The sequence below is a fragment of the Anolis carolinensis genome, chromosome 5, assembly GCF_035594765.1.
Source record: "Anolis carolinensis isolate JA03-04 chromosome 5, rAnoCar3.1.pri, whole genome shotgun sequence".
In the NCBI taxonomy this organism is placed as follows: Eukaryota; Metazoa; Chordata; class Lepidosauria; order Squamata; family Dactyloidae; genus Anolis; species Anolis carolinensis.
In genome coordinates, this window is record NC_085845.1 from 95,828,990 (window position 1) to 95,848,963 (window position 19,974).

The 19,974-nt window shown below is 39.0% G+C and overlaps 2 protein-coding genes and 1 long non-coding RNA gene across 6 annotated transcripts in view; 1 reads left to right on the forward strand and 2 right to left on the reverse strand.

Annotated features, from left to right (window-relative positions):
* ttll12 (tubulin tyrosine ligase like 12) overlaps positions 1-1,406 on the reverse strand; it is a 32,977-nt gene extending 31,571 nt beyond the window's left edge. Inside the window, exon 1 of the mRNA XM_003221438.4 lies at positions 1,137-1,406. Within this exon, the coding sequence (XP_003221486.1) occupies positions 1,137-1,256 (120 nt within the window). The 5' untranslated portion in view covers positions 1,257-1,406. The remainder of the gene's footprint in view (positions 1-1,136) is intronic.
* Positions 1,392-6,892, forward strand: LOC134299331 (uncharacterized). The gene is made up of 2 exons (XR_010006512.1): positions 1,392-1,631; positions 6,695-6,892. It is a non-coding gene; the product is annotated as an uncharacterized LOC134299331 (long non-coding RNA).
* scube1 (signal peptide, CUB domain and EGF like domain containing 1) overlaps positions 6,680-19,974 on the reverse strand; it is a 276,508-nt gene continuing 263,213 nt past the window's right edge. For all 4 annotated transcript variants that reach the window (XM_062981871.1, XM_062981870.1, XM_062981869.1 and 1 more), the window contains 4 exons: positions 18,869-19,066; positions 17,941-18,093; positions 17,051-17,130; positions 6,680-15,793 (listed from right to left, as the gene is read on the reverse strand). In XM_062981871.1, coding sequence (XP_062837941.1) covers positions 15,641-15,793; positions 17,051-17,130; positions 17,941-18,093; positions 18,869-19,066 — 584 coding nt within the window. In that variant the 3' untranslated portion in view covers positions 6,680-15,640. The remainder of the gene's footprint in view (positions 15,794-17,050; positions 17,131-17,940; positions 18,094-18,868; positions 19,067-19,974) is intronic.

Consider the following 19,974-nt stretch of genomic DNA (forward strand, 5'->3'; position numbering starts at 1 on the left):
AGGATGCAGGATATAAATAAAGACTATTATTATTTTCTAATAAAGAGCTTGACAAATGACCGAAGTGATATGATCTAGCATCCAAAAATAAACAATGCCCTTTTCAAATAATCTGGGCATTGCTGACTGCCTAAGCTAGTGTTTAATACAAATTATTTGGGGAAGAAGAAAAAAAAGTATTTGAGGTGGGCTTCTCTCACCTGAAGAAACCTTGGGGCCCTTCTACACAGTCATATAACCCAGAATATCAAGGCAGAAAATCCCACATTATCTGCTTTGAACTGGGTTATCTGAGTCCACACTGCCATAGAATCCAGTTCAGTTCAGGGGATTTTATACAGCTGTGTGGAAGAGACCTGAGTCCACACCGCCCCTTCCACACAGCTGAATAAAATCCCACGTTATCTGCTATGAATTGGGTTATACAACCCAGTTGAAAGCAGGTAGTCTCACTTATCCAAGCTAAACGGGCCGGCAGAAGCTTGGATAAGCGAATATCTTGGATAATAAGGAGGAATTAAGGAAAAGCCTGTTAAACATCAAATTAGGTTATGATTTTACAAATTAAGCACCAAAACATCATGTTATACAACAAATTTGACAGAAAAAGCAGTTCAATATGCAGTAATGTTATGTTGTAATTACTGTATTTACTAATTTAGCACCAAAATATCACGATATATTGAAAACATTAACTACAAAAATGCGTTGGATAATCCAGAACGTTGGATAAGCGAGTGTTGGATAAGTGAGACTCTACTGTATTGTGGGATTTTCTGCCTTGATATTCTGGGGTATATGGCTGTATGGAAGGGCCCTGGGTTATTTGAGTCCACACCGCCATATATTCCAGTTCAAAACAGCAACTGTGGGATTTTATTCAGCTGTTTAGAAGGGGCCTTGGTCATTGTGCTATTACCACCTGTGAAGAGGTGAGAGCTAGGTCTCGAGTTATGGCGTGTACATTAAGGCCCGAGCGGGATACATTTCCTCACAAATGCCAAGCAAGCTTCAAGTGTTAAGCTTGAGGCGACAGTTGTGCAGGAATGCGTCCCGCTCGGGCTTAGTGGGTACTGAACCTTCGGGAAAGGCCCGGAAAACACACAACAACGCTTCGGGAAAGGTCGCCTTCTTACCTCTCCGTCCAGTTTGCGCCACAGACTGGGCCAGTAGCGAGTCGGGACTCCTGAGGCGCTGAGGGCCGCGCCGTGCAGCGCAACGAAGGCTTCGTAGTGCTTCTCGCAGCCACCCTCCATTCTTCTCCTACTCCTAACTAAGGCGGCGGCGTTCTAACGGCAGCTCGCTTCTTGGCGAGAGCCGTCGCGGGGCATGCTGGGCCGACGCTCTTAAAGCGGAAGAGCCGAGAGCCCCGCGCGCGCCTCCTTCCCAGCAGAGCCTCCTTGATTGACTGGCTTCTCGCTGGGAGAACGTGCTTCCCGCCTAAAATCCTGCAGCTGCTTCATTCCTGCAGAATTCAGGGGCTAGTCATTGAGTCAAACCCAGGGCTTTTCTCACTGAGCCTTTGAAAGGTCCCTCCCCTCAACCACAAGCCCCAGAATCCTGCAGGAAGGAGGCAGACACAGGGTTTCAGATGAGGTGCCTAGGCTTTGCCTGCTCTTTCAGCTCTAGCGGTAATGTTTTAAGCAACATTGTTAGAATTACAGTAGAGTCTCACTTATCCAACGTTCTGGATTATCCAACGCATTTTTGTAGTCAATGTTTTCAATACATTATGATATTTTGGTGCTAAATTCGTAAATACAGTAATTACAACATAACATTACTGCGTATTGAACTACTTTTTCTGTCAAATTTGTTGTATAACATGATGTTTTGGTGCTTAATTTGTAAAATCATAACCTAATTTGATGTTTAATAGGCTTTTTCTTAATCCCACCTTATTATCCAAGATATTCGCTTATTCAAGGTTCTGCCAGCTCGTTTAGCTTGGATAAGTTAGACTCTATTAGAATTATAGTCCTCTTCCACACAGCTGAATAAAATACCACATTTTCTGCTTCGAATGGCAGTGAGTAGTCAGATAACCCAGTTCAAAGCAGATACTGTGGTACAGTAGTTTCACTTATCCAACATAAACGGGCCAGCAGAATGTTGGATAAGTGAATATGTTGGGTAATAAGGAGGGATTAAGGAAAAGCCTATTAAACATCAAATTAGGTTATGATTTTACAAATTAAGCATCAAAACATCATGTTATACAACAAATTTGACAGAAAAAGTAGTTCAATACGCAGTAATGCTATGTAGTAATTACTGTATTTACGAATTTAGCACAAAATATCACAATGTATTGAAAACATTGACTATAAAATGCATTGGATAATCCAGAATGTTGGATAAGCGAGTGTTGGATAAGTGAGACTCTACTGTATTTTCTGCCTTCTGGGTTATATGGCTGTGTAGAAGGGCCCATAGAATCATAGAGTTGGAAGAGACCACATGAGCTATCTAGTCCAACCCCCTGCCATGCAGGAAAAGCACAACTGAAGTACCAAGGACAGATGGCTACCCAGCCTCTGTTTAAGTTTCCAAGGAAGGAATTTCCATGACATCCAAGACAGAGAGTTCTGCTGGTGAACAGCTCGTACAGTCAGGAAGTTCTTCCTAATGTCCGGGTGCAATCTTCTTTCCTATCATTTGAACCCATTGCTCAGAGTCCTAGGGCAGCTGTAAACAAGCTTGCTCCCCCTTCCTTATGACACCCTGTTGTTTATTCGTTCAGTCACTTCCGACTCTTAGTGACCTCATGGACCAGTCCACGCCAGAGCTCCCTGTTGGCCATTGCCACCTCCAGTTCTTTCAAGGTCAAGCCAGTCATTTCAAGGATACCATCCATCCATCTTGCCCTTGGTCACCCTCTCTTCCCTTTTCCTTCCATTTTCCCCAGCATCATGATCTTTTCCAAACTTTCTTGTCTTCTCATTATGTGGCCAAAGTACTTCATCTTTGCCTCTAATATCTTTTCCTTCAGTGAGCAGCCGGGCATTATTTCCTAGAGGATGGACTGGTTAGATCTTACATTCCAAGGCACTCTCAGAATTTTCCTCCAACACCAAAGTTTAAAAGTGTCCTATACAGATCTTCTGTATATTCTCACTTTTTCTTGATCTCTTCAGCTTCTGTTAGGTCCTTGTCATCTTTGTTTTTGATCATGCCCATTTTTGCCTGAAATTTACCTCCAATGTTTCTAATTTTCTGGAAGAGGTCTCTTGTCCCTCCTGTTCTATTGTCTTCCATGCATTGCTTGTTTAGAAATAGTTCCTTGTCTCTTCTGGCTAACCTCTGGAATTGTGTATTTAATTGGGCATATCTCCCCCATCACTGTTTCCTTTCGCCTTCCTTCTTTCTTGGGCTACTTCCAGTGTCTCAGCGGACAATCATCTTGCCTTCTTGGTTTTTTTTCTTTGGGATGTACTTTGTTGCTGCCTCCTGAACAATGTTGTGAACTTCTGTCCATAGTTTTTCTAGGACTCTATTTATTATATCTAGTCCCTTAAATTTATTCTACACCTCCATTTCATATTCACTAGGAATATTTGTGAGATCATATCTAACTGGTCTGTGTATAATCCCCAATCTCTTTGTGCATTAAGAAGTTCATGATCTGAACTACAGTCAGCTCCAGGTCTTGTTTTCACCGACTAGATGGATGTCCGCCATTTTTGGCTGCATAGGATGTAGTCAATCTGATTTCAGTGTTCACCAAATGGTGAAATCCATGTATAAAGCCGTCTTTTAGGTTGTTGGAAGAGAGTGTTGGTTATGCACAGTGAGTTTTTCTGGCAAAATTATATCAGCCTACGTCCTGCTTCATTTTGTTGTCCCAAACCATCCTTGCCTGTGATTCCAGTTGTCATTTGACTGCCCACCTTAGCATTCCAATCTCCTGTAATGAAAATAATATCTCTTTTGGTGTATTATCCCGTAGGTGCTGCAGATCCTCATAGAACTGATCTAATTCTGCTTCTTCAGCAGCTGTGGTTGGGGCGTATATTTGGATCACTGTGATGTTAAACAGCTTACCTTGAACTCGAATTGAGATAATTCTGTCATTTTTTGGGTTGTATCCAAGCACTGCTTTAGTAACTTTATTATTAATTTTAAAGGCTACTCAATTTCTTTGGTGTTCCTCTTGTCCGCAGTAATAGATCTGGTGGTCATCTGTTGTGAAGTGGCCCATTCTGGTCCATTTCAGTTCACTGACCGCCAGAATATCTATCTTTAAACTTGACATCTCACCAATAACCACATCCAATTTTCCCTGGCTCATAGACCTTACATTCCAGGTTCCTATAGTGCGTTGATCTTTTATTGTTCACCTCCAGTACCGTCGGCCATTGGCCTTCTTTTTGGCTTTGAGCTAACTGCATCATCACATCTGGGGCTAGTTGAGCTTATCCTCTGTTCCTCCCCAGTAGCATTTTGACCATCTTCTGATCTGGGCGTCCTATCTTCCGATGGTATACCAACATATGTCGTTGTACTGATCCATTTAGTTTTCATGGCAGAAATACTAGGATGGGTGTCATTACCTTCCCCAGGGATCGTATTTAGTCTGACGTCTCTGCCAGGACCTTCCCATCTTGGGTGCCCTTTCATGGTTTAGCTCATGGCATCATCAGGGTGCTCAAGCTCCAGCACCACGTCAAGGTAACGATCCTTTGCAGGAGATAACACCCTTTCACATATTTATACATGGCTAACATGTCTCCTCTCAGCCGTATCTTCTACAGGCTAAACATACCCACTTCTTGAAGATGCTCCTCATAGGAATTCATGGTCTCCAGATGTTTGATCATATTAGTTGCCCTCCTCTAGACACCTTCCAGCTTGTCAATAACTCTTTTGAATTGTGGGGCCTAGAATTGGACACAGTATTCCAGGAAAGGTCTGACCAAAGCAGAATAGAGAGGCTCCATGACTTCCCTCAATCTAGACACTATAATCCCATTGGCTCTTTTAGCTGCTGCATCATAGTGTTGGCTCATGTTCAATTTGTTTTCTACAAAGACTCCAAAATCTTTTTCACATGTAATGTTGTCGAACTAGGCGACACCAATTATGTGTCTTTGCATCTTTGTTTCTGTGCATACACATAAAGATACACATATCTGTGTGTGTTTGTGTGTGTATATATGGGTATGTGGATCTGCGTATGTCTATATGTATGTTCATCTGTGTATGCATATCTTTTTATATATATGGGCATGTTCATCTGTGCATGTATATCTGTACATATGTTTGTATATATGTGTTCATGTATATGTGTATATGGGCATGTGTATCTGTGTATGTCTATATGTGTATGTTCATCTGTTTTTGTTCATCTATGTATGTATATCTATGTATCTGTGTATGTATATCTTTGCATTTGTATGTATATATGGGTATGTTTTTATGTGTATATTTGGAGCTGCACCTATTACAACTGCCTTGTTACATCATCTATTCCCAGATCTATACGTACACCTACCAATATCATTCATATAGTGTTACGAAAATACAGCTCTTGTCAGTTCTTCTACTTATTCTAATTTCATCCACTGCAAATAATTATGTATTTTTGAATTGTTTGTCCACAATCTTTCTTGTTTGTTTGGTGGCTTGAATTCGCAGTTACTTTTATGCATTAAACAAATAGTTGCCATATATTACACAGCTGACCAAAAAGAAAATCTTGGTGTCTTGGTTTTTAGGCCTGCTCTTGGGGTTATTTTGGACACTGATTCAGAAAATTGCATTGGATAGACCACATGAGCCCTAGTTTCTTAGATATGGTTATCATTGTTTTCTATGGATCAGCAGATGGCGACTGGTAGATGTTGTCTCTCAAAAAATGTGTGTTAGCCAGTGTTTCTTATTTCTCCATTTGCTAATCTTAATTTATAGTTTAACTTTTCCAATAGGGCTGTTTATCTCATTTAACCAATTCTTTATTGATAAATTTGCTAGTATTTTCCAGGTTCTGACTATTTCAGGTCTTGCAGCACGTAACATGAGCAATATAAGATTTTTATTTACCAAATCCTTTTTCTTACTTTCAAATACAGAAATCGTTAGTAGGGCTCCCCTGAAATGTACTGTTTCCCCACTATTTGGCTTATCCATGATAGAACTTCATCTCAGAATCTTCTTTCTTTAGGCCATGTTAGTCATTAATTTGCTCTGGTGTATGAAAAACAAACACAGCTTTCCTTCTGTCCTATGTGTAGCGGAGGCCAGTGCTACTCAAAGTGTTGGTCTGTAAACTCTGAGTTCCCATGGAAGAAAAAGTAATTGTAACCAGTGGACACAGATATGGTGCTGTCTCTGGCACAATTGTGGGGAGAACTGTGGTTGTTTTTGCTGTGAGATCGTCTAGTCATAAGCTTTATATTTTGAGTCTTCTGTGGAGAGAAAAAGCGGGATATAAATTATTATTATGACACAAAGACAGAGTATGACACAGCAAACAAGATATATATGCTGGATTTCCTTTCAAAAATCACAAGTTAAACACTTCCCAAGTGTTTAGGACTGTGTGATGTATTATTATTATTACTACGGTATGATTATTACTATTATTGTTAGTATTATTATTGTTATTATTATTATTATTATTATTATTATTATTATTTTATGAGGATGCAAGAGTAATTGAAGACAATTCCACATAATATTTATCTCATTTCAGATTTATTATGAAAGCGATTTAACAAAAAAAAACCCCACATGCTTCCTTTTGACCCTTGACATAGAAAACAAAGCTACTGAGGCACAGAAAGATGTAGCGCTTAACAAGGTACATTTACAACAACTGTTTCAATTATTGATGTGAATAATGTTGTTAAACATATTGGCAATGGTGAGACAATTAAAAAAACCCTCCTAAGTTCAGAACTTTATACATTAATTCACTAATTTTGTTCTACACTACCATGATACAATTCTTGTGGAAAACAACCCTCTGTACATAATTTACACTGGAAATAAAGCTTAGCAGTACCAGCAGCTTCTACAAAGGTTTTATTCAGATTTTTACGTATGCCCACTAATTCATTTTTTTAAAAACCCTCAGGATAATACAGATTATAATACATCCAGTTGGGGCTCCAGATTCTTTGTATAAAATAGCATTTTTTAAAAACATGGCATTAAAACATTAGTGATTTGGCATAGGTGAGGGTTTGGGAATGGGCCAGGTACTTCCATTTCAACAGCAACCATGCTTCCCCCCCCCCCCCCCCCCCCCCGTGTCAGGAGCAACCGGAGTTGCTTCTGGAGTGAGAGAATTGGCCATCTGCAAGGACGTTGCCCAGGGGACGCCCAGATGTTTTGATGTTTTACCATCCTTGTGGGAGGCTTCTCATGTCCCTGCATGGAGCTGGGTGGGATTTGAACCTGGCAGTTTTCAGGTCAGCAACCCAACCTTCAAGTCACAAGGCTTTTATCCCCTAGGCCATCAGAGGCAACCATGCTGCAGAGATGTGATACTGTTTCAGACACATTGGGGCCCATTTTCGTTTCCTCTTTGGTTCTTTCCCTGCTCTATATTAATAGCTGTCATTGTCCGAGGCCCCTTCTACACTGCCATATAAAAACTAGATTATCTGCTTTGAACTGGATTATATGGCAGTGTAGAAGGGGCTTGGGGCAACAAGCTATGGCTGACACCACGATAGGTCTTATACAACATCTCAGACATCTGGGCAACAACTTCCTCTAATAACAGACAAGATAGTTCCAGACTTTGAAAAGCAGCCTCCACCTTAAAATAGGCACCAGTGAGAACCTGTTTAAACTATATATGTCTGGGTCACATTTCCTTTACTACTCTACTGGCAACTGTAAATAAATTTGTATGGATTATTTTTCAAGGCCAAATCTCTCATATTGAATGGCACCCAGATTGGTTCTGGGACACCGTACCCTGCCTTGCTGGAAACTCACCTTGATCAATTACAAAGTAGAATCTAATGCTAATATTAATTAAATGTTACACACTTACATGATCTCTTGTTCACATTTTTATATATTCTCATTCTCTTTATATGTATTCACGCACACACAGCTTTCTCCCCATGTTTGGGTGCTACCCCACCAAGGATTTTTCTGCACAGCAAGGTCCATGTTTTTGTGCAAAATACCCACATTTTCTATGCAGAAAACATGACCTTTATGCAAATAAGCCATGAATCATTCTGTGCAGAAACATCCCCCAGAACACTTTGGGATGATCAAATGCCAGGAGAGAACTACATGGAAGTCTTGTTTCCTGATTGTCAGGAAGCCCATTTATCCACTGGGAAATGAATAGCAGAGAATAGATAATATTTCAATTCAATAGAAAATATTCTTTCAACCCTTACTCTAAGGGAACAGATAACAGGAAAGTTCACTGTGACAAGTTCAGCTCCTTTCAGCCACACATTTTATAAGTTATTAAAATCATGAACATTTAAACAAACAAGTTTGCCGCTGTCATATGTGGTTGAACCTAGGCCAGATACTTAACATAATAACATCTAAACATCAACATGGGTTGCCACCATCAGCCGCTCTGGTATAGAGGCTACTTCCACTTGTCCCCAGAGGTATATGAATATAATCTGCAGAGGTGAGTATTTATTAAAAGGCAGTTTAATACTACATCCTACATCTGCCAGGGAATGGCAGCAAGTTTCAGTCTTACAGATTATGAGCATTATAGCATTTTCTCCAACAAATATATAGGAGAGTTACAAATAATATAAGAATATCTGAATTTTGTAATGTCCAATATATATTCAATAGCTTAACATTTATTCCTCACTGTAATGGGGAGAAAAATTATTTACATAATTAGAGTAAAAAAAGTAAATTGTTTTTCACATTTCAATAAAAAAATGGTTGCATCATTAACAAAGTAGTTTATGAACACTGGCTTCCTTACAAGTAGTTCAAATCGGCTGTCTTGTAATACGTATTTATCTAAGGATAGGAAGCAACTAAATGAGCGAAGTATAAGTCTTAAATAATGTCACTCCATGACTACAGGCATACCAGTTGAAATACAATGCAATAAAATAACCATCATCTTATGAAGGTACATTGAATAGTTCTGGTATTTGTGTAGGCATTTGTAAATATTTAACCCTTAATTCAGTTTCCGGAAGATAGATGGCCTAAATTAGAATACCTAAAGGCATCTCTGTATATACATGTTATAAATGTATATATATATATTATATATATATTACATATATATTATATATATTACACAGCATCAAGGATTAAACATGAGACTAAGCAGAATAAATAAATGAAATAACAAATATGTACTGCACTATACTGTTTGTATTTGGTTACTCAAACATTTTTCGCTGTATAGTTTGTCTACTTGCAAGTACATATGCAAATTATAGCTGTGATCCAAACAATATGATTTTTCAGTCCAATGCAGGACAGTCTTTTTTTGGTAATGGAATTGTGTTTCTGGTGTAGGCTGGAAGTCTTTCAAGTGCTTACAGTAGCCCTTCATTGTAGTTTCCTGTTTTTGAAAGTCACAAAAGTATTCAGCTTACTTCAATAGCATTTTAAAGTTATTGGGAACCAAATATTTATCAGGTGACTTCTTTTTCTTTCAAGTTCTGTTGGCCTGGAAATTTGGGGAAAATCCAAAAGAGGCTCTAACTGATGTGCTCAGACATGACACCTTGTATGCTCTACCCTCCAATCTGGTTGGTGAGGAAGATTTAGCTGAGAACATGTGTGGTTTGCAGAGAGCAGTTGTTAGGCATAATTGCATTAAAATGCTATATACTTGTGCTCCTCCAGATGCTTAAAAAGTCAAATCTTTATGCAATAATGCATACCTGTTAACATTTCACAGATGAAAACCAGAGCGCATGTAGCCAAAGGTCAAAGTAACAAAAGTGATTTAAGGCGGGATGGAGACGCAAGCTGGGAGAAACAGAGTTTCATTTTGCCTGAGTCTACAGAGAAGGGTACAATTCTTCCCCAACCCTCCCCTGAATTAAGTGACAGCAAGCTGACTTTGCAGCAATGGAGGTAAACTGAGAATAAAAGGGCAAGGTGGGCAGAGGTGAAAGACACTGAAACTTTTTAAAATAACCTGAAAAGACGGGTAAATAGAGAACTATCAGAACTGTCCTTGCCAAATCTGGATAATAAAATGACTAGTTTTAAAATATAGAATTAATGTATGTTTAGTGATTTCCCATAAATAGCTCCTTGCTAAGAATATACATGGGGTGAGTACTGATCAGTATACAAGGCCATCTTTTTCAGTGGCTTTGTTTCATCAGGGCTAAAAATGGTCAGGATTTGGAGGGTTACATGCTTCTCAGTGGACCTTGGAGAACAATGCTTTCACTCCATTTTTGATATATAAACTAACAGAATGGGGTGGGGGAGCTGGGGTGGGGGGTCAAAAAGGCCTTTGGGGGCAACATTTTGACTAAATTATGATCATGTGAGGGCCAAATTAATCTAGAAAGCTCTTGTGTCGCACTTTCTTCCCACTTCTTCTGAAGCTTGAGAAGGCGTTTAGAAACTTCTGTTTTGATTTTCATATTGAATGACTATCTGTGGTTAACATTAATCATGGCTTGTTTAAAATAAGCAGCTGGTTTCTTCAGTTGGTTTCTATCAACTAACCAGTTAATCAAAAGTGGAAAAAACCCCAACTAATAACTGGCTGTGCTCAAGGGAGTGGGATGGCCGAGCAGAGTGGAGACTTCATATGGCCACTGAAAATGCCCCCCCCCCCAAAAAAAAAGAAAAGAAATGTGCACAGAGTAAGCCCTCCGACTATTCTTGATACTTGTAATGTGTGAATTTCTGTTAGTCTGTTGCAACAAAAACAACAAAGAATATTTTGGCATGTTGAAGATGCACACGTTTTGTTTGGTGAGTGATAAGCGGATTGCTTGTTAAGAATGTTGTCTCATTGGTAAACTTTACGTTTCACTATAAATGTCAATGCACAAATTACTAATTTAAAATATGCCTGTCTTGAGTACATTTTTGACTTTCCAGATATTCTGGAAACTCGGAAGCTTCTGCCAGCATGACTAGTGCTATGAGTTTGTGGAGGTTGTTGTACCAAACATCTGGAGAATCAACAGTTGCACCTTTGATTTACTAAGATGATTTACACTTTTGGGCCTTGAGCGGCCCACCCACCTCTCCCTCCATTGATCTCTTTTTACAAAGCTAAAATGGGAAAGATGAAAGAGATGCATTGGATCATTTGGTAAATTGCATGTCTCTGTTTTGGTTGAACGTACAAGCAATGATGCTTCTTATCAGAAAATATTATGGCTTCACATGCTATGCTGCATATGGGAAAAACTAAAAAAGGGAAATTCTTTCTGGGTGCATAGCAAGAAAACAAGCAATGTTAGCAACATCAAAATATAACACTGCAGAAATTAAATAGCATTAGCAAGATAAAAATCAATATCTGTTGCAGATAATGAGATGAGACAGCCAACCACAGAGGGAGTATCAAGACTCAAAATATCTTTAAACCTGTTTTTAGAATTGTTTCTTTTAGTTCTAATATTTCTATATTCAATATGCATGGCAATAAATTCTACGTCTGCATCAAAGGGGTGGGGGATCTGGAGTAATAGCCCACCCCTTACAATATACAAAGAAGGAATGAAAACATCCAAGACTGAGTGGCATAAAATCACATTTAAATAATTTCTTAAAATGTAATTTTATATTGCTCTGTTGCGAACTGCATAAGCCCACTATTATTGGCAAAAGGGGAATTAAATTAATTTGGCACTAATCATGTTCAAGCTGTTAAGTATGTCAATTATCAGCTTGCTGACAATATAGCTTGATGATTTGAAGTGAACTGACTTGGTATTTAAAAAAATTAAGTGCAGAATTTAGGGGAGATGAAATAAAAAATAAGTGCTACAACTTTCATAGGCATGCTTCAGAAAAAGTTAAGCGCTTTGTCCTTTTGTTTTCAATTTAGTATATGCTTAATCCATTTAAATCAATAGGACTTTGAAGTGTTTTAACAGCTGGACTGTATCCCTACAACTGCACATTCAACAAGCAACTTAGATAAGAATATCTTCAGAGTTCTTGACAAATTGATTTCTAATTTGCAGCAAAAACCAGTGAAGCCCAAAATGTAATGAGAATCACCAGCCATCACCTTCTGTGTATTCAACTTAAAACATAAAAGGAGTTTCACCAGTTCACAAAAGCAAGGGGTGGAGAATTAGTGAGATGAAACACTGCAGTCAGGATCGCAGTCTCTCAGTTATATTGTCTCCCCTAAATGAAAGAGGAATTTATCAAGAATGTTAATAAATTCCTTTTCCAGTGATGTATGCTGTGAGCCACATTTAAAAAAAACACAGTTCTAGAACTGGATCCACCATTGTTGTGCTAAAAGAAAGGAGGTGATAGGCAGATGTCCAAGTCTCTCTTAGGACTTTATCACATGAAGCCCGTAAATCACAATTGGAGTACAATTATAGTGTCAGTAGCTGTAACTCATCACATGATGCCATTTCCATCCTGTTGATGTTTTGAATTTAATTTGTTAGTGAAGTCTGCAATTCCTAAGCAGAATACTTACAGGAACTTCCAGGAATGAGCATATCACCCCTATACTAAAACCATTCCTTTGCTTGCCAATTCCAGGCAAAGTACAAAATGTTGGTTGTGCCTTTTAAAGCCCTACATGGTTTGGGTCCAGGTTACCTACAGAATCGCCTTCTTCTGTACAAAATTCACCCCTTTGGACACTTAGGTCCTTTGTGGGGTGCGGGGCCGCTACTCCAACCAGCCAGAACCCAAATGGCAATCATTATCCAGAGGATCTTTTTATTGGCCACCCAAGACAGTGGAATGACCTGCTGGAAGAGCTCTGACAGCTAAATGAGCAGTCAGAATTTAAAACACAACTGAAGACTGATCTCTTCTGGCAGGTCTACCCAGTCAGTTTTAACGATAACTTTAAAATCACATACTATGTTTATTGTGCTTTAACTTTGTCTCAGGCATTTTAATATGCTTATGTTTTAATATATGTTTCTATGGTTGCATTTTACCTACGTTTTAATATGTGATTTTATAGTTGTGGCCCGCCTTGAGACAAAAGGAGAGGATGGTAATAAATACAATGTTGTTGTTGTTGTTGTTATTATTATTATTTTGATGGGGAAATACTATCAATGGCTCCCTGTATTGCTGCTTGAGTGAGTGGGTGTAACTCTCTTTTTCATTCCTTTCCTTCCTCATGCAGATCCTAAGCAGGTTGAGGTTGGTTTTATGTACAGAAAAATATGTCCCAGGGAAAAGAGAAGGAAGCTCTGCCTGATTGCCCATCCCCTCTCTTTGGGCCAATCGCTCTGCATCCCTGTCTGCCTGATTGCTAGCCTTACACAGCAAGGGGTATGCAGATAGAGAAAAAGAGAGAGAGAGACATGTCCTCTTCTCTGATTTAAAACATCTTTTGGGGGGTAGAAAGACATTTGGCAAAGCCTATGGCAGGGGGGAAGGGGAAGGCAAAATAGAGGCAAGACAGGAAAAGGACAGGAACACAATAGTGTAATTGCAGATAGGTGTGATAGTAATTGTTTTCAGACCAGTATGTTCTTGTTTGCTTCAACAATACGATTGATAGGAGCCAGCAGGCTGGTGTAATGAAGTCCTTAAATTCTGTTTTGAGCCAATTTTGTAATTTTCTATCAGAAATAGTATTAATTTGGTACCCTGACAGGTGGTACAGCAGGTTAGTAATAGCAAAACAGATAATAAGCAAGGTCATAATATGGGTAATTTTCTTTTATCGAGTCAGAAGCAACTAAAGAATATACTGCAAGTCGCTTCTAGTGTGAGAGAATTGGCTGTCTACAGAGATATTGCTCAGGGGATGCCCGGTTGTGCTAGCTGGGAGGCTTCTCTCATGTCACAGCAAGCTAGAGCTGACAGAGAAGAGCTCACCCTGTCTCATGGATTTGAACCAGCAATCTTCAGGTCAGCAACCCAACCTTCAGGTCAGCAGGCTTAACCCATTGTGCCACCACTACGCCTTAACACAGGTGATGATAGGATAGGTATTGATTCTGCATATATATACAGTATTTCGTCAATATATCCATTCCCTTTTAGCATTGTTAGATAACTAACAAATGATGTTAATGGATAAGATTTTCTTTACTTTTCTTTGTTTATGCTATGTTATGTGTATATGATTTTTTAAAAATGCAATCTATATGGCTTTTAAAAAAAATGTATTTCAGCATAAATGACATTGGTAACAGGTTGGTCATCGTACTCTCTAAGGCAATCATAATGATAAAATCTATAGGAGGTGATATACAAGGCCAAGTCATATTGTATTAGATAAATTGTCCAATAATTGTGAGCCAACCACCAGTAGACTCCCATTGGTCTATCAAAAAATATGGAAGCAACAAAATATTTCATACCCATTTTCTCACTTCCTGGCATCTTGTGCTCTGACCATGATAGATCTGATGAGGATAATTTTCAACATGCAATTTCAATCTATTTCAGGTATGAGATAAACAAACAAGAATTCTTATAAAATGAAAGGATAAAAAGCATAGCCATAATCCATTAATATGGCCCAATTCTTGCAAAATATGCTGCATTATAAACCACTGGAGAAATCTCTCTGCACATGTGCAGAGTTCTGTTTTCAACAGCTACCAAGCGTATCCTGACTTCACGTGCCACTATGTACAAACAATTCTGAATTGTAATGGAACAGATTATTGTCTGAATGGTATTTACATGATCTATATGTTATAGTTATTGTAATACTGAAGTACCCGGAAAAAAGATGCATATATTTATATTATATTGTTTAGATCTTCTATCAGGAGTAGTAAAATTAAGCATTAAGATTTGTCCTTTAATCTCTTTCATTCTATTGTAATTTTTTAAAGAGAAATCACTATTGATCTATAAACCTGACATTGCACTGGCAATGTTAAACATCAGTAAAACTAATGAAAAAGTTTTAAAAGGGGCAATGAAATAGTAGATTGTGAGCATAGAACTTGCTTAATCCATCAACCAAAATTACACCCCCATTTCATCCCATTCTTCTTTTTTGGCTTAGATCTAGAACAAAGTCTCCATAAAACCACCAATGGGAAAGTATGATATTTAGATTTCCCATTAAAATTTCACATATAAAGTTCAAGTGCAATTCAAAATCCAAGTATTATTTATACTACATACTCCTTTCTATCATAATTCTTCTTTGCAGGTAGTTTCTTTGACCAGGTTTCTTCTTTGCTGAGGAAGAACAGTTTTCCACTAGAAAATGTTTTGAAATACATTTCTAAACAGCTGCTTCTCATCATAACTGAAGATAAAGTAGTGCAGGCTTAAATTTGGATCTTCAACTTGATGCACTCTGGAATCCAATATTCTTCTTCAAAGTAAAAAAAATCCCATTCAAAATATTGGAGATTATAAAACATTATAGTTATTCTTCAATATACAATTTAAGATAAAGACTATCAAGGAGTCTTCAAATTAGCAAAAATGTTTCTACTGTCGAAGACAATACAATATCTGACAGGAATGCAAAGGGAAAACAAAAAAATTGAAAAGCGCTAGGAAGTTATTTGTATGGTCGTAGAAATCTGGAAACTTTCGATCGAAGTAGTTTTATAAATGATCTTGGGAACATCTCCTTTGATTCTTGTGCTGTGTACTTGAAATAGTTTTGTGGATGTGCCAATACATCAAAAAGGGCTTTAATAAGCTTCTTGTCCTGCAGGAGACAAGAAATATGTATAATATATATAGAGAGAAGACATATATTCCACATAGGGATTCTAATGAATTCCCTTGTCAGTGCTAGCGAGATATGATGGCAGTTTTTTTCCTGCTAGGAAAAAGTTTCTGGTTCAAGTATTCTCAATCTTTAGAAAACAATTGGCAGCATTCCAAATTTATTTATTTCTCAAAAAATGCTGATATCTTGTGTCCAAGGGTGACTATGCTCCTCTCGAAAAAAAACAAACACCATACAGGATAAATGGGGTTAGACCACATGGGTCCTGGATCCAGGTATCAACCAGCCCTCCTGTTGATCAATAAGCCAATATTTCAGCTTGGTGCTGGCATCCATGGGGTGATAGTCAAGATCCACTCTACAGCCCCCTTACGTGGTCCTCCTGCTACCAGGAGGTGCAGAAAGTCTGCCCTGTTCTACCCACACCTTCTAAATCCCCATTTAGAGGACTTCCATTCATTTATTAATGCCTAGTATACAGAGATAATCCACATCATGGCTGCAGGACTTATGTAAACTGCCTACAGCACATATATAAATATAGATGCATGAGAAAGAGGGAGGGGTGTCTCTCAAAGACAATTGCCAAGCAAGGGCGCAAACAGTCAAATATACACCTCTCAACCTGACTGGAGTGAATTTTACACCATGGGGCCCCCAAATCCAACCTGCCAAGTTAGTTTTTCTGGCTCCCATTGCTACTACCACCCATGCAGCAGACAAGTTCATGTGTGTTGCGGAGGGTTTTGGTGGTGGCAGTGGGGTACATGTGGGCGTGGTGACGGTGAGCACGTGGCATGGCAAGCACACGTGCACCTGCATGCAACAAAAGTCTGCTCCCCCCCCCCCAGCGGTCTGAGGGACCGTGAACCAGCTATCTGAAAGGTTTGGGGACCCCTGGTCTACACAGTTTACTCCAGCCAGATTCAAACCACAAGGTTTGAAGTCATTGGCTGGAAGCTTCTGCCTCTTCTTCACAGAGGGAACTGTTTTGATCTTATAAGTCCTATGGACTGCTTGTTGTTTTGAGATCTAATAGGATCATTTTCATTTGCAGCATACATACAAAGAAAGGCCATTCTAGAATTAGATTTTTCCCTGAATGACTTTTCTGAGAACAAAGAAAACCATGTAAGAAATCAGTTCTGATTCCCGACTGTGAAAATACAAGTCACCTCCCTTGCAAGTGTACCTAAGTTTGGCCATTACTAAGCTAAATATAAGTTTACTAACTTTTAAAATTTCTTGATGGTTTTCTGATGCATATAAACGTCCATCTCGAACAATGTCTTCTATTAACTGTTGATAATCCTCTGTAAAGTGTAAAATCAAGAAGACAAAGTAAGCAACATTTCATCATCATCTCACCATGGAAAAAGTCTGGTGTCCAGACAACAAATAATTTCCTACCAAACACATCTTTCAGTTCACTATTCCAAGTGTGATGCTCTGCAATGGCTAAATGCTACACGAGGTTGATCTGACAACCTAGGGCAAGGCAGCCTTAATGGTCAATTAACTCTGGTTAGGAACTGGCCCAGCTATCTCGATAGCCCTGAAGTTGAGGGAAAGCCCAGGATTCAGGCAAACCACGACCGGCAGCAACTGCTTTGACTATCAACCCATGTTCCCCAGGCTCAGATGGTGTGAGGACATGAGATGGCAGCCCTCGGGTGTGTCGTCCCCCTCATGTCACAAGTGTCCCAAGCTGCAACACTCCACCAGCCTTCTCTTGGACACTCTGATTGATGTCAGCCAGAACAGACATGCAGTGACGGCGGAAAGGGAAAGACTTTGCCCCATCTCAGACTCAGACAAATGACAAAATTTGTTGAGATCTACAGAGACCCCTGAAGATCTTGACAGATGTGCTTGGTCTGCCTCTAGTCCTTCCATTCTCCACCAACCACAGAATGGCTGTTGGGAACAGCCATTGAATTGGTAAGAAGAGAATTGAGCGGTTTCACACTTAAGATTTTAGCTGTTTGACTACAGCTACAAACAGCTTTAATACAGTAGGAAACCCACTCCCAGAAAACTTATATTTATTTTTATCTTTTAAATGAACTTTTTTGCTGATCTTTGTATATATTTAGAGAGATGTAAAATGGCAAAAATCTTACCATCATAGGTTACATAGGGTACTTGGAATCCTTTGCCGCTGTTGCCTTCATTTGATTTGAACTGTATCCATAACTTTCGCGATCTGGAGGTGAATGCTATAGGTCTTTCATATGTCTGGCAAGTTTCATAGGTAGTAATGGATGTGGGTGAAGCTACAATATTAAAGCATGGACATAAAGAAATGTTTTTGTAAAAAATTGTCTTCTAATTTTTGAGACATGCCAGGCACTTCATAACCCAAACTATGATATTTTCACTATATAAATATAAGTAGCAGCTTTGAATGAACCAGACCATTGCCTTTTCTAGCACTGGACTGCCTATACTCACTGGTAGTAGTCCTCCAAGCAGAGATGTTTACTAAAACACAAATCAATGAGTCTTAGAGCAATTAAAGCCTGAACTCTCTCTAGAAGCCAAGATGTAAGACTATTATACTTTGGTCATATCATATCATATCATATCATATCATATCATAAGAAAGCATAGGTAAAGGTAAAGGTAAATGCTTGATAAGGTAGAAGGTGATAAGAAAAGCGGAAGACAATGTTTCAGGTGCATAGACTCCATCAAGGAAGCCATGGCCCTGTGTCTGTAAGACTTAAACAGGGTGATGCTAGGGTGACTTGGATGTCTCTCATTCATGGGGCTGCCATAGTCGAAGTCAACCTTGCAGTAGCCTATTTATTTATCATATCAGAAGTGCACCGAGGGTACAAGTTGTAATGTATTTGAAAACACAAAGTTTTTTTTAAAAAACTTGGCATTTTATTAAATGTCCTTTGACCAGTAGCTGGCCACTTGGAGTGCCTCTGGTATAGTAGTTAACAACAACAAACGGGTAGAAATAGTAGCATGCTTGGTGCACAGCTGAAGGTCAAAGATGAGCCATGTTAAGAAGAGTACTGACAGTACAATTCGGCTTACCACTTTTTCTCATTACTAAAACATCCCCACACTCATCTTCGATTGGGAGGAATATCTCAGGCACCACTATAAGGATCCGTCTCTTTGGAGGTGGACTTATATTCCAAATACATTCAACACTGGCTGGGTAATCTCCAGGGTAATTGGGAGACTCAATGTAGCCTGTGTAATCCCCAAGTTCTCCACCACATTGTTGATCTATGGAAAAAATAGTGAGAAGAGGATAATCTATAGATTTAATGAGTTGTCTCAGTAATTTTAACAATTCTTTATTTGTAAAATGGGAATATCCATGACCTATGTTACTGGATTGGTTTAAAAATGAAAAGAATAAAGACAGTAACTTTATGCATTGGACTGCCCCTGCAATTGTCAATTGCAATGTCATCACACAAGGCCCCTTATGATGCTGGGGCTCCTCTTTGAGAACAGGTCCAGATGAACCCCATCACATGATGCAGGCTGTTGTCCTGCCCCATTGATGGCTGAAGCGGCGAGGAAGCATTGCAAGAAACTTCCTTGCCAACCATAGTCTTTTGGGTAGCTGCGACGGAGCTCCCCACACCCCCAATTGCATAGCTATTACTTAACTTAGTTGCCTTTTCATCCACCCAGTCTTTACAGTGAGCACAAACAGTTATGCCTGCTGGAATTTTGTAAATTTTCCGATATTGTTTTCCTTCGTTTTGTCCTTGATATCTTTTGCTACATACCCTTGACTTATCCATAGGTTATTTCAAAAACAATATCCCCCTCCCAACCTGCCCTTGACTTACATATGAGGTTGACTTCTATACAAGTATGCTGCATATGGTATCTATGTGATATGCATGTATATGTACAGAAATAAAAAAGTAAGTTATTAGCAAAGTAAATGGCTACTTGATCATTATATTTAGTCTTCAGCTAACGTAAGATTTAGTACTGGTGCGATTTGTAAACATTTCAATTTTTGAGAATTTTCTAGGCATTACAGATTTGAAGCTTTTTACAGAGAATGAGTGAATTCCTCCTCCCATTCTCCTTCCTCAGAGTCTCTTTCCTGGTACATGGTTGCATTGATGTTCCTGACTGACAGGCCCGTAGCCAGGATTTTGATTGGGGTG